General features: G+C 38.8%; 3 protein-coding genes, 1 long non-coding RNA gene and 1 other non-coding gene across 9 annotated transcripts; 3 read left to right on the forward strand and 2 right to left on the reverse strand.

The window, feature by feature from the left end:
• Nucleotides 1-531: 531 nt before the first annotated feature.
• On the reverse strand, nt 532-1,885 carry LOC111200827. Its single transcript, XR_002654338.2, has 2 exons — nt 954-1,885; nt 532-839 (listed from the first exon to the last, which is right to left on the reverse strand). It is a non-coding gene; the product is annotated as an uncharacterized LOC111200827 (long non-coding RNA).
• Nucleotides 1,886-2,004: 119 nt separating this feature from the next.
• LOC106435599 (vacuolar protein sorting-associated protein 51 homolog) lies at nt 2,005-6,797 on the forward strand. 2 transcript variants are annotated; one of them, XM_048769557.1, is made up of 21 exons: nt 2,005-2,047; nt 2,162-2,337; nt 2,421-2,560; nt 2,629-2,683; nt 2,775-2,882; nt 2,992-3,090; nt 3,215-3,292; nt 3,455-3,532; nt 3,689-3,841; nt 4,076-4,176; nt 4,268-4,335; nt 4,470-4,543; nt 4,626-4,692; nt 4,913-5,028; nt 5,139-5,405; nt 5,498-5,596; nt 5,677-5,748; nt 5,825-5,875; nt 5,960-6,196; nt 6,307-6,483; nt 6,580-6,797. In XM_048769557.1, the coding sequence occupies exons 2-21, from the start codon at nt 2,167-2,169 to the stop codon at nt 6,715-6,717; spliced, it is 2,349 nt and encodes a 782-aa protein (XP_048625514.1). In that variant the 5' UTR covers nt 2,005-2,047; nt 2,162-2,166; the 3' UTR covers nt 6,718-6,797. The 2 variants fall into 2 exon arrangements, with proteins under 2 accessions (XP_048625514.1, XP_013731959.2); XM_013876505.3 differs by having other exon boundaries at nt 2,016-2,337.
• Nucleotides 6,798-7,000: 203 nt separating this feature from the next.
• Nucleotides 7,001-7,435, forward strand: LOC106435591. The gene has a single exon (XM_013876495.3). It carries the CDS (start codon nt 7,001-7,003, stop codon nt 7,433-7,435), a length of 435 nt encoding a protein of 144 aa, XP_013731949.2.
• A 209-nt stretch (nt 7,436-7,644) lies between these two features.
• LOC106435590 (sugar transport protein 7) lies at nt 7,645-13,284 on the reverse strand. 4 transcript variants are annotated; one of them, XM_048769559.1, is made up of 5 exons: nt 13,017-13,284; nt 10,273-10,319; nt 9,752-9,946; nt 9,359-9,678; nt 7,645-8,801 (listed from the first exon to the last, which is right to left on the reverse strand). In XM_048769559.1, exons 3-5 carry the CDS (start codon nt 9,894-9,896, stop codon nt 7,740-7,742), a joined length of 1,527 nt encoding a protein of 508 aa, XP_048625516.1. In that variant the 5' UTR covers nt 9,897-9,946; nt 10,273-10,319; nt 13,017-13,284; the 3' UTR covers nt 7,645-7,739. The 4 variants fall into 4 exon arrangements, with proteins under 4 accessions (XP_048625516.1, XP_013731948.2, XP_048625518.1 ...); XM_013876494.3 differs by having other exon boundaries at nt 9,752-9,944; nt 10,270-10,319; XM_048769561.1 differs by lacking the exon at nt 13,017-13,284 and adding an exon at nt 10,421-10,878 and having other exon boundaries at nt 9,752-9,944; nt 10,270-10,319.
• A 249-nt stretch (nt 13,285-13,533) lies between these two features.
• TRNAH-GUG lies at nt 13,534-13,605 on the forward strand. Its single transcript has one exon. It is a non-coding gene; the product is annotated as a tRNA-His (tRNA).
• Nucleotides 13,606-13,609: the final 4 nt, after the last annotated feature.

Raw genomic sequence — 13,609 nt, forward strand, 5'->3', positions numbered from 1 at the left:
GTTCCTGATACTGATTAATCGGAAGTCCTGTCTGCTTACCGTTATCTCTAATTAACTTACGATTACCAACATCAAATCCAATCTCTAGTTCATTACTTCGGTACAATGATATCCATTTTTTTTGTTTTTTTGAAAAATGTTAGTAGTAGACTTCTCTAAAAGTCAATGACATCCATATTAGTACACAACTTAACATTACCTGATTAATACACCAAATTTTATTTTCAGATGATACTCCGTGTATGACACTCGCATCAAAGATCATGCACTCGTTAATACTCAGTGTTCATCGTTTCTAGATTGCTCTGCTTTTACATTTCAGATAACTCTGTGTTTCTTACTTGAGATAATGCGATTGAGAAACTGTGAGCTTGACTAGTGAGTTGGCTGAATTGTTTTGAAAAAAAACATTACTGTAAACTTTATTTTTACCATGTACACAGATAACTCTGTGTTTCTTTCTTGAGATAATGCGATTGAGAGACTGTGAGCTTGACTAGTGAGTTAGCTGAATTGTTTTGATCAAAAACATTACTACTGTAAACTTTATTTTTACCATGTACACATGAATTTTATAAAAGAACAGAAAAAGTCTCAAAACAATTATTTGGAATGATATGATAACTAAACTGAACAGTAGAGTTTTTTTTATTCGTGTTGGACTCCTGACTGTATGTTAAATTAACACAAGGAGGTCCTCGACCTGTTTGACAATGCCAGTTCAATATTCCCGTAACTTCACTTCCCCTAGGAGCATCTCTACGTGCCACCGTAGCTCATTCTCCGTCCGCCTTTGGCTTTAGGTGAACGGGAGGGTGTATCGAAAGTCCGTTCTTCGCCTTTTAACCACACGAGTCAATATGTTAATAAGTAGAAAAGAAAACAAGTCGAGAATATAGTAAATTGCAAAATTTTAACAGCGAAAGAGATTTACAAAGTAAGAAGAGACTGACCTAGGTGGCGGAATCTAGCCTCTGTGACACAAACCTGAAAGACTAGGCATATAAGAAGCAGCAAACGTAGGAGAAAAAAGGAAGTTTGTGTTGTTTTCTTCATTGTCAGTTTGTTCTTCTCTGAATTACCGTAGACCACAACTGTATATATAGTAGATTGAATCACACAAAATCACACTTGTCTATTGAATTTATTCACGGGGAAGTGTCAAACTTCGTGAACTCCTTTCTTTTCTACAAATACGCGGTTTTGTATAAATATAATGGGGGTATGGCATCTTCTGATTTTAAATAAATAAATAAATAGAACTTTCCTAAAATCCAATTTTACGAACTAGCTGTGAAATTACGGACGTCTGATTTTTGGAGGTTTTTATATATTTATATATAAATTCTCACTAAATTCGTTATATAGATAATTTAATAATCAAAATTTAATAATTAGTTGTTATTATCACATTTGTTTTTAGTTTTCTTTTTCAATATTAACCTTTATTATATCTTTTTCTAAAATAATAATAATTATATCTTCAAATTTATTTTATGAAAAATGTTTTTTTTTAAAGTTGTTTCTTTGTGTAACATTCACATTATCTCCATGAATCCAATTATATAATAATTATTATAATGAACTGAAAGTAATGCAAAAACTTTTTATAAATACTATGGGGCTTTTAAAAATAGAATACATTTTACATGAAGAAATTCTAAAAATATTCCTTAATTGTTAAAATTAATAATTTTTAATAATCAGTTTCAAAGAATAAATCATTCATGCATTATGCTATCAAAAACTCTAATTTTAAAACAAAAATTGCAACTGAAATTACATAATACATATAACAGAACTTAAAAAAGTTTTACTGTGTGTTAAAATTTAAATAGAGTAGGATTTTTCGTGAATACAAAATTCTACATCTAAAATCATGTTTTGCGTTTTTCAAAATAATTAAAATCTGCAAAACTGAGAACCAAAATTGAAAAAGTAAACCGGACGGTTTTAATCTTACCTTACCTGGACGGCTGGACATAGTTCGAACCGGATACGTCACCGTTTCCAGCTTCTCATCTTCCGAGACCTCACCAATCACCATGTAAGTACATCAATGAACTATTGATCATCGGATTCCTCATGAATTGATTGATCGGATCCACTTCCTTCCTGCATTTCGAATCTCCGTGGGCTTAAAATTATCTTCCGGTAACAGAAAAAATGGCGACGGAGGCGGCTCCGATGGACGAGAAGGCGAAGAGGATGAGAGATCTACTCTCGAGCTTCTACACTCCGGATCCTTCCATCTCCACCCCTACTTCCTCGATCAGCACCTCCTTCGACAACATCAACGGCCCTTCCTTCGATGCCGATCAGTACATGGATCTCATGGTTAGTCTCCCACTCTCGATTCGATTTCAATTGCGATTTAGATTTGAGAAAAAAAAATAATGTGGAACGATCTTGTGGTGTAGATTAAGAAGTCAAATCTGGATGTGCTTTTGCAAAGACATGTTCAAATGGCTGCTGAGATTAAGAATCTGGATACAGATTTGCAAATGCTGGTCTATGAGAATTACAACAAGTTCATCAGTGCTACTGATACAATCAAAAGGTACCTTGTAAACAACTCGTGGATTGTTTATACTAAGTTTATGTATGTTGATTTTTTATCTTGTATAGGATGAAGAGTAATATCTTTGGGATGGAAGGCAACATGGACCAGCTTCTTCACAAGGTGTTTGGGACACATTGAATAAATGTTCAGTTTTAGGGTTTTGATTTGATGTTTGTATGAAGTTCTAATTCCATTGCTACTGCTGCTGCAGATAATGTCAGTGCAATCGAGGAGTGATGGGGTTAACACTTCTCTTTTTGAAAAGAGAGAGCATATAGAGAAACTGCACCGGACACGTAATCTTCTTCGTAAAGTTCAGGTGATCTGCTATTTTATATTTTTGTCTTGTTGTTACTTGATCATTATCAGTGGTATGCTGCTTGCTATTGTGAATTTATTCAAAAGCTTGTTTTTGTGAAAAAGAGCAGTTCATTTATGATTTACCTGCACGACTCCAAAAATGCATAAAGTCAGAAGCTTATGGTGATGCTGTCAGGTTCTATACTGGAGCAATGCCAATTCTCAAGGTTTATTTCTCTCTCCTCGGATAACTTCCCATTTGTTGTAGTCTTCTTTTAGTGTTTGTTGTGCATTTTGCTTTCTTAATATACGGAGATAGTTTTGACAATAAGAAATTCTCGTTCTGTTTAGGTATACGGTGATACATCATTCAAAGACTGCAGACGAGCTTCTGAAGAAGCTATAGAAACCATCATTAAGAACTTGCAGGTATACCTTTTGGGCCTAGTTATCTATATTAATCTGAATCAAACAGTAGTCTGCATACTCTTTATTAATCTGATAAACATAAGAACTGGTACCTTCGTTTTTTCTTGTCATATCTTGGAATTTCTTGATGTGAGAAACTTATTTTGTCTTTCTTCTCAACAGACGAAGCTATTTTCAGATTCAGAATCCATACAGGCGAGAGCTGAAGCTGCAGTGCTTCTTAAGCAGTTAGATGTCCCAGTTAGTTCTTTCTCTTTGATCAATCATTTGTGACATGCATAATGTGTTAAAGCATCTGTACAAAGTTCATACTCCTTTCTATGCAACTGAATTGTTGTCTTTGTTGCATAGACTATTACTGGTTGCTGTGACATAAATTGGATTGTACTCCTGCAGGTTGATAGCTTAAAGGACAAACTCTTGGAAAAGCTGGAACAATCTCTTGATGGTCTCCAAATAAATCCCGATGAGGCAAGTAAACTTGCAGAGCACAATGTTTCATCTAAGGATGAGGAAAGCAATAACCAAGGTCCTGCTAAAATTCATGAGGTAAACATTAAGTACGCCACTTCCTTGTCTCTTGCGTTTCTGACGACTCTATTTGAACACATCAATGCTGAGTGGATCTGTCAAGAACTTTGAATATCAGCAACTGCTTTACTCTGTTATTTTGCTTATTAGTCATCACATTGATAATTATTTTCTTCTAGTTCTTTTGTTTTAGCAGACTTGACAAGTTTGTTTTCACTCAGTATTTTAGTGTTTGCCCCTCTTTTATGGCAGGACGCTGTACGTGGATTTTCTGAGGCTATGCGTGCTTATCGAGAAATATTCCCTGACTCGGAAGAAAGACTTTTTAAACTCGCGAGAGCCTTAACAACAACGTAATGTACTTTTTCTTTGATACATGGATCCATAAACCGAGGGTTTTCTTGTGTCTAGATTACTGAGTTTCTAACACTTACGGCTGTTTAGGCACTTTGAGAACATGGAGCTATACATAAGAAAACGGGTGTCTGCAGCAGATTTTCTTGGAATTTTTCGTGAGTACAGTGCTTTTCCTCCTGCTGATGTCTTACTACTGTCTAATTCCTTACGTTACTTTCCTTTCCCTCTGAAAGATTTGATTAAATCAGTGTAATAACGGTATACCTTGTCTGATTTCTGTTGGACATAGGAATTATATGGGAAGATGTGGTACTTATGGACGAGGTTCTACCTGAGGCTGCGCTCTCTGATTTATCCGCAGAGGTTACCCCTCAACTATTTTATGTGGCTCTACTTCTATGAATTGAGAGGAGCTATATATGTTTACTAGTACTTGTCATTTCAGGCTGCCCAAGTTACTCTGAAGCAATTTGTTGCGAGGACGTTTTCTCATCTTCAACAAGATATATCAGGTTTACTGTTTCTTAATATATACTGGATTCAGAATATCTTAGTAAGGGAAATAGAGAATGAGTAAAGCTAGAAAAATCCATAATACCTCTTGTCACATAGCCTTGTTGAGTAATTTGACAATGGTAGCAGCAAGTGCCCAAGAGTAGATTAGTTTGTTTGTGAAGTTTTGTTAGACTTTGAAGAACTCAGAACTGAAATAAAGGTCTCCATACCTGGCAGATACACTCTTAAAATTCGATATCAACCAAAAGGAAGTAGTTGATGGGGAAGTACTGAAGGTTGTTCTTGAAGCTAGTGGAAAGGCGGTTCTTCAAGGCACCACAGATATATTTCAGGCAGATTCCTTCTTCTGTTATTTATCGTAAATATGTTATTTTCTTGCTATCATTTTCTCTTGTGCAAATTCCATGCTGAAAAATGCTTTTATGTTTTTCTATCATCTCAGGAGTTCCGTCAGCTTCTTGATGAAAACACTGGAATATTTGTCAAGATGAATGACCTACTCATCGGTTGGATTCAGAAAGGATTTCAAGACTTCTTCAGGTCACTTGAGTCTCACTTCCTAGTGCTCTCAGGAAAAACTAGCTCATCAAACGAGACTGAAGGTTTGGTTGAAGGAAAATCGAGTGAGAAAATTCATGCTGGTCTCATCCTTGTGCTGGCGCAGCTCTCTGTCGTCATCGAACAAAAGGTCATCCCGAGAATTGCTGAGGTAACGGTCTTACATGTGTACAGCTAGCTTGATGTAATAACTATAAACGACATTGGTAAAGGAATTGAGAAGGTCCATATGTTAAAATTCAGGAAATAACTGCTTCCTTCTCTGGCGGAAACTCCCAAGCTTTTATTCCTGGAGAACTCTGCCGGGTCTTCCACGCAGCCAGCGAGAAACTTCTCCAGCATGTATGAATTAAACTCTAAGAGTTGATGTCGTTTTACAAAAAAACATAAGCATCAGCTAACTAAATCGTTTTATATTTCAGTACATAGACACGAGAACACAGAAGATATCGAATGTACTAAGAAAGAGGTTCAAGACACCAAACTGGGTTAAGGTAACCTTCTTGTCGTGTGATTAAATCTTCTTAAAGAAGCATTTTACCAGTGAATTGTTTTCTAAATATTGTGCAGCACAAGGAGCCACGAGAGGTTCACATGTATGTCGATATGCTTCTTCAGCAGGTTTTGAAAACTCTTCTCTTTTCAACCTCTAGTAAATATAATAATTAAGCCTGAAAATATAACGCTTTTTTTTCTGCTTTGCAGTTGGAAGAAGTCGGTAAAGAAGTGAAACAGATTCTACCTCAAGGAACTTTCCGAAAGCACAAGAGATCAGACAGCAACGGAAGTAACACTACAACCTCATCACGGAGCACTACACTACATAGCGATAAGATGGCACGGTCGAACTCACAGAGAGCTCGAAGTCAGCTTTTCGAGACGCATCTTGCAAAGCTGTTCAAGCAAAAAGTAGAAATATTCACCAAGGTTGAATTTACCCAGGTAAGAAAAAAATCTACGAGGCTCTCTTATAAGTTATAGGAGGATCAAACACGCACCAGAGTCATCTCCTGATCTTTCTTTGTTTTCATTCTTAAAATACTACTTAACAGGAATCAGTTGTAACGACAACAGTGAAGCTGTGTCTGAAGAGTTTGCAAGAATATGTGCGGCTCCAAACGTTTAACAGGAGCGGGTTCCAGCAGATTCAGCTAGACATTCAGTTCTTAAAAGCTCCTTTGAAAGAAACAGTCGAGGACGAAGCTGCTATTGACTTCTTGCTCGACGAGGTGATTTACATCAAAGCCTTTCCTTCTCTTTTCTTTGAGTGTATGTGTGTCTGACCATTCATTCTTGGACCGTGTTGTGTGTTTTTGCACTAACAGGTGATCGTTGCGGCTTCAGAGAGGTGTCTTGATGTGACTCCATTGGAACCACCAATCTTGGACAAACTCATACAAGCCAAGCTCGCTAAATCTAAGGAACACAACAACAACAACAACAAGACCACCGTTTCCTCTTGAAATTAATAAGCCGTAACTCAGAACCCAAGTGTGTATCTCATGATTCTTGAATTTTTTTTGGTACATCTGCTCAGAGCTAATACATCTCCCTTAAATTGAACTAAATTAAAAGTTAAAATTACATAAAAGTCCCAAATTAAACTGAATTAGAAATATTACATTAAAGTTCCTAAGTTAAATTAAGTTATTAAATTTTTCTTAGTCGGTTGATTCACGGAACCTCTATATAAGAAGGTTCCTTGACTCTCAAGTAGTATCTTTCTAATCAGACTTAGCTAAAACGATGGCCACTGCGATTCTCTCTTCTCGGAACACTTTAAACCATCGATTCGATCACGAACCCTTAATCCACCGTAACTCTAATCCTCGCCGTCACTCGAACGCTGCTCCTCGCCGACTCAAGCGTTCCCCCACGGCCACTCAGTCTAAGACGCTAGTTGCATCCCCGGCGGCTAACACCAATCTCGTCATGGGTCAAGTCAAGATCCTCAAACGCGGCGAGACACTCAGCTCGTTTCTTAACAGCTGCGCCTATGAAGACGATAAAAAACGACATCGTTTGAAGATAACTGACGTAGCGTCGACTATGAAGAAGCAGATCAGAGCTTTCAAAAAATCGGAGATCGTCTCCGCAGATTACGCAGGCTCTTGTAACTCAGTTTCTCCGCCTCCAACCTCTCTTCCTATTCCATGTTTCTTGGAGAATAAGAAGAACTAAGTTCCTTGCGTAAGAAGATTCAGGAAACCCTAGAAAGATTGCTTGCAGCCATCTCTTTGATGTCGAAGAATCCAGACAAGAGAGGAGGGAAACAACAGTTTGTTTCAAATTCACATCAAGAAGAAGCAAAGATGGAGAAGAATGTGATCTTTCTATAGCTTTTGGATCCTTCTTGGTGATATGATGATCACCAAACCTTTCTTTACATATGCAATAAAACTTTCTTGATTGTTATTGACAAAATCATTAAAAAAAAAAACTAATGACATTACAAAACCAGTTTACTATATCTTTTATCTATCTTTCATACAGAACTATTGTTACTCTCAGCTTCAGGCAACACTTTTTTCCAAAACCAATGCCTTTTCCACAAGAGTGTCATCTCCTCAATAGGCACTCCTTTGGTCTCAGGCAACAAAAAGTAAACAAAAACAGTCATCACCAACACCCATCCAGCGAAAAACAAAAAGATCCCAAACTTAAACGCACAGAGCATAGACAAGAAAGCTTGCGCTATCACGAAAGTAAATAAAAGATTCACAGCGACAGTAATACTCTGACCAGCCGAGCGAATCTCCAACGGGAAGATCTCGCTCGGTATGGTCCACCCTAAAGGTCCCCACGACCATCCAAACGCAACCACAAAGAGACAAATGAAGATGACTACCACTATCGAATACCCTTTAGAGAGCTCTTGGTCGTCTCCAAATTTGAGGCCTAAGATCACCGAGACTATAGCTTGGCATATTATCATCTGCACCCCTCCGCTGATGAGAAGAGCTCGCCGTCCTAGCTTATCCACCAGCGCTATTGAGATCAACGTTGATAAGACAAGAACGGCTCCAGTCAACGCTGATGAGTAGAGAGAAGCGTTTCCTCCGAACCCCATCGTCTGGAACAGGACAGGAGCGTAGAAGAGGATCGAGTTTATCCCCGTGAGGATCTGAAACATCGGCATGCAAACGGCCATGACTAGCTGAGGCCTATGCTGTTTCTGGAGGATGTTTCTGAACGGGTGTTTGATGGAGTTGGCTAGCTCGCTTGCGTCCACCATGTCTTGTAGCTCGGCGTCTACGTTTTGGGTTCCTCTCAGCTTCTCGAGAACTTGTCTTCCTTTATCTGTTAAGCCTCTTTCGACCAAACTGTTTGGTGTCTCGGGTAGGAGATAGCCTCCTAGCGTCATGAGCAGAGCTGGAAAAGCGGCTAAACCTAGAGAGAGTCTCCATCCCCAGGGCTTGAGCTGTTGTGTACCGTAGTTGACCATGTTGGCTGTGAAGATTCCAAGAGTTGTAGCTAACTGGAACATCATGTTTAAACCGCCTCGGAGATGTGTTGGTGCCACTTCTGATAAGTACAAAGGAACCGCCTGAAACAAGACAGAACCAGGTTAAGTTTCATGAAGATGAAGACCTCGTCTGATTCAGTTCGGTTGATTCTGATTTTCGGTACTAGTACTATGCTCATAAATCCATTCGGATTTTACTAATTTTCGGGTTGGTTCGGTTCAGATTAGATAATAACCGCCCAAAAATATATTTTTAAAACTTAAAATTTAACAATAAAATAATCAAAATATATTAATTATTCACAAATCTAATTAAAAACTAGTTAACTATCTAAACTAAATAAAATGTATTCAAAATAATAAATAAAACAAACTACAAAATATTTAAAATACTTTAAAATATCTAAATTACTTTATTATATATAAAAACATTAGCATATTTAACTGAATTTAGATATTTTCGGATCATAGTTTTGATTTTGGTTCGGTCCCGAAAATACCAAGATTTTAAATCATGTTCGCATATTTTTGTAAAATAGTTTGGATGGCGTTTCAGTTTCTTTGGTTCGGGTTAAGGTCGGGGCTTTATTTGGGGTAAAACCGCCCATGCCTAACAAAAAGAATGTGTTTTGTCTAACCTGATTCCCAAATCCAATGCCAACACCGAGCAAGATTCTCCCCGCAAGAAGCATTGGTAAGTTCACAGCACCAGCATTCAAAGCAGCTCCAACAAGAAAGCTAATCCCACCACAGACAATACTCGCACGCCTTCCATAGTTTCTTGTAATCGGTGAAGCGGCCAGAGTGGAAACCAAACCAGCCAAGTAGAGTGAAGAAGTGAAAGCAGCTAATCCTTGATCATCATATTTACAATAATTACTCTCGTGAGCTTGCTTCTTCTTATCATAAACCGTTTTGAAAAACTCCTCAAGGAACTCATCCATTGATGTGACTCCTCCTGTATAAACAAAAACTCAAAATCTCATGACCCATTTTCACACAATGTTTTAGATTATATATGGATTCCAAACCTGAGACTCCAATGTCATAACCAAAGATGGCTCCACCAATAGCAGCAACAAGGCAAGCGATGATGACATAGCTAGTGACTTTCCCTTGGTATTGTTCTGCTCTTTCCTTAGCTACACCGGTCGGACCAAACGACCCTCCTGCCATTTTTTCTTCTCTTTTGGTCTGATCTGCTTCTTACGAGTTTACAACAATCTGAGAGAAAACGAAACAAGGCAAAAAAACATGAAAGGGTATATAATACATTTACATATCTTTTCACGTGGCTCAGATTCAATTATGTGTAGATTCATGTTTGGTAGATCATTGTTGGGAAAGAGATGACGTTAACAAGGAAAAATCTACGAAGAGGTGTGTATCCACACAATTTAATATTTAGTGCTGTTTTTGCATGTCTTTAATTATCTCATCTTTATTTTGCATTTTTTTGTTATAAAAACACACGAATCTTCTCCTGATCCCGGGAATTTTCATCAGTATAGAATATAATATTTTTAAAAGGATAAGAATTTTTAATTACCTTTTTGCCAAATGCCATCATGAGAGAGTGTTTTTTCAAAAAATTCCGATCTGAAAGTAAGAGAAGAACCACGTGACAAAGAAGTTATATATTACGCGCGTGACAAAACCACGCGCCCCTAATCTCGCGACCAAGAAGGCGAAAACCTAACCAGTATCGACAAAGAAGTTCGGTGTCCTCCGGTGTGAGTCGTCGCCAATAGGCCTCACCAGAAACCTTACTCCTCCTCTTTGACCCTTCTCATGGCGTCAGAGATCGATCTTCCTCCGTTCTTGCCGCTTCGGAAATCGAGAAGCTTCAACTCTCTGTCTCTTCCTTCGTCTTCATCGACTCTGTTAGTCGAAGGTTTGGAGATTGAAACTGATCAGACTCTGCCCTTGTCGTTTTCGTTGCCACCGACGGATCCGGTGATAGGGACGAACACAACCTCCCTGCTTGAACCCGTGTTTCCTCTTTCAGAACCTGTGGCTCCTCTTTCTCCTCTAACTTCAGAAGCTGTTACAGTCCCTGTATGTGACTCTCCTTCAAAGTATCTGGCTTCAGTTAACATCGACAATGCAGGTGATGATTCGTCATCGAAGCTAGCTCCGCCAGTGACCTTTGGCTCACACTGTCACGTTAATAGCTTGATGAATTCACTTGCTAAAAACAGTGTTGCACCATCTGTCCTGGATGTGCTTCCTCAGTCTGCTTCGATGCAGAAACCATCCTCGCTTGGGGTCAAAAACCTATCGCTGCCTGTCCCTGGATCAATACAGTTGCAGGAAACATCAATGCCGGAGGTTAATAAATCGCCAACAGATCCTTCTGAAAACCTTGCTCAAGCTAAAGAAAAATTTATCCCATCAATGGGATCATGGGCCAAACCCCTTTATTTCAAACCTCCAGCCACTCCTCCTGATCCTAGTACTCCACGAGACTATGATCCTGCAATTGTTGGGAATCAATTAGCCACTCTCTGGCCGACTTTAAATGACGAGATCTTAAACAAGCAACCTAAGGGCAAGTATCCATCTCGTACTCTCCAGCCCCCAATTGAAAAGCTACCACCACCGGAACTAAAAGCGGATGGGAGACTCCGCTTCCCCTGGGCTGCGAGATTAAGCCCTCATTCGCGTAATCTCTATCGGGCAGCCACACCAACTTACCGCATTGATGGCACACCTGAGGTATCTATTCCTTCGAAAGTGCTTAAGCTAGGTCCAGAGAATAAGGATGAGTATATCATTGGCAAGTTCCATAAATGTGCTCTACCGCCAGGTGGTTTAGTACATGCTGTGGTGAATAGAATATGGGGAAGAAGTTGTAAGATCAGTTGTAAGAAGCTTGGCGATTCATCTTTCATGTTCCATATCCCACACCAACCTACCCGTCAATGGGTTATTCAGCGTGGAGTGTGGCACATTGATGATTGCTTACTTTTTGTACTGCCATGGACCCCAGAAGGCTCCTTCAAAATCCCTGAAATCTCCACGCTTCCGGTTTGGGCCAATTTGAAGAACATTCCGGATTGTTGCTACTCAAGATTAGGAATTAGTCATGTTGCTTCTGGACTTGGAGAACCTATTCTTACGCACAAACCTCGACTTGATCCTACTAGTATGGGCGAGGCAAAAGTTTTAGTTGAGATGGAGCTGGACAGAGACTTTCCGAAGCTTATTGCCCTTGATGATAAGCAAGGTAACATCTTCCTTGTTAATGTTGAGTATACATGGATTCCATCTATGTGTGAGAGGTGTGGTAATCTAGGACACAAAGAAAAGAGGTGTTTGTTACCTTCTTCGACTGCTCAGGTTTCTATCTCCGCATCAACCTCGCAAGACACTAGCTCTGATGTTCCTATAGTGAACATTGATACTGTTATGCAGCAAAAGGATAATGTTGAATACTCTACACCAACTATCCAGAAAAATGATCTACATGTTAATGAAAAAGCTTCCCTACCAACTGAAGATTATAGTGCCCATGAGCCTGAGAAACGTACCATAGAGATTGAAGGTCTCTTATCTGAACTAGAAGCTACTCCTACCTTTCAACGAGAGAACCCGACTGCCTCACCAAACTTTATCCCCACTTTACCCACATTAGTAGATTCACAATCTACTCCCACTACAGCATTTATTATGGAGTCATCTCCATCAACCGTTATCAACACTGAGGTTAGTGAAACTTTAGTCGTTGGTCCTCTAGCCACAACACACACACCCTTTGCATTTGAGAGTCCTGCTCAGTTCAAAGGGTCAAGAGATGTGGGATTGGATGAAGATGGGACCGAGCCATCTAGCTCGCTCAGCTTGACAAGAGGTGGGAGGGAAACAAAACCCCCTAGTAAATACCAAGACATGGAATGGAAGACGGTTCGAGGGAGAGGGAAGCGTGGCCGCCGCGGTCATGGTTCTTATCACTAGTTATTGCCTTTCATTACAGTGTTGGTTATTCTAGTCTCAACTTTTGATTTTTCATTGGTTGAGATTCAATCTTTCCATGAAACTTGTTTCATGTTTCATGCAAACTTTATCAAATTATAAGACTCGTGTCTTATCTTGTAACAGTTAACGTTTTTAATATGAAAGCCTTTTTTCAAAAAAAAAAAAAAAAAAGTAAGAGAAGAAATATGAACAAGATTGTTTTTCCGACAGAAAGTAAAAAGGATCAAGACATGTGTGATTGACATTGGTCGTGGTCGTCCTAGGTTGAAAGAAACAACAATAATCAAGAAATTTGTAGAGATCATTCAGGAGACTTACAGGAAGATGTGTGGAATTTTCGTAGACTCAAAAATGAATTCAAGACTCGTTTGTGTTTTGCTATTTGTTCCGTGAAGATCTTGAAGGCCTAAGATGAAGGTGGTGATGTTGTTGACCAAGTCTGATGAAAGGAAAAACCTACAGTCGAATAGAATGAGAATCACACAAGTCATATCAAAATAAAAATCATCGCTTTTAATACTTTTATACACAAAAAGTTTGGTGAAAGCAAAAAAATAATAACAGTTGAATAGAATGAGAATCACACAAGTTATAATCATAGCTTTATAGACAAATGTTTTTATGGGATAATGATTAATGAATCGTAGATGGTGGATGTGTCTGTCAGTAGGAATTACACAACGTAGTTTTCGTAATAAGGACGGAAGATGAAAGGTGACAGCTTGCCCACATTTTATTGCACATAAATGTAAACCAAACACGTACTGAATAATATTAAACTGGTAGGGGTACTGTTTTGTATAATAAGGCAGATTGTGTAAGAATTAGCAACAGAGTGGCTGTAGTATAGTGGTTAGTACCCCACGTTGTGGCCGTGGAGACCTGGGCTCGATTCCCAGCAGCCACACTTA

This window comes from Brassica napus, chromosome C9, assembly GCF_020379485.1.
Source record: "Brassica napus cultivar Da-Ae chromosome C9, Da-Ae, whole genome shotgun sequence".
NCBI classification, from domain to species: Eukaryota; Viridiplantae; Streptophyta; class Magnoliopsida; order Brassicales; family Brassicaceae; genus Brassica; species Brassica napus.

Excerpts from the sequence above, each read along its gene's own strand:
- LOC106435599 (XM_048769557.1), top strand. The coding sequence starts at position 2,167 with ATGGCGACGGAGGCGGCTCCGATGGACGAGAAGGCGAAGAGGATGAGA. Across the intron at positions 3,091-3,214 it reads GAGCAATGCCAATTCTCAAG|GTATACGGTGATACATCATT; the intron begins GTTTATTTCTCT and ends CGTTCTGTTTAG. Across the intron at positions 4,336-4,469 it reads AGATTTTCTTGGAATTTTTC|GAATTATATGGGAAGATGTG; the intron begins GTGAGTACAGTG and ends TGTTGGACATAG.
- LOC106435590 (XM_022692210.2), bottom strand. The coding sequence starts at position 9,896 with ATGGCAGGAGGGTCGTTTGGTCCGACCGGTGTAGCTAAGGAAAGAGCA. Across the intron at positions 9,679-9,751 it reads TTATGACATTGGAGTCTCAG|GAGGAGTCACATCAATGGAT; the intron begins GTTTGGAATCCA and ends TTGTTTATACAG. Across the intron at positions 8,802-9,358 it reads GCATTGGATTTGGGAATCAG|GCGGTTCCTTTGTACTTATC; the intron begins GTTAGACAAAAC and ends GTCTTGTTTCAG.
- LOC106435591 (XM_013876495.3), top strand. The coding sequence starts at position 7,001 with ATGGCCACTGCGATTCTCTCTTCTCGGAACACTTTAAACCATCGATTC.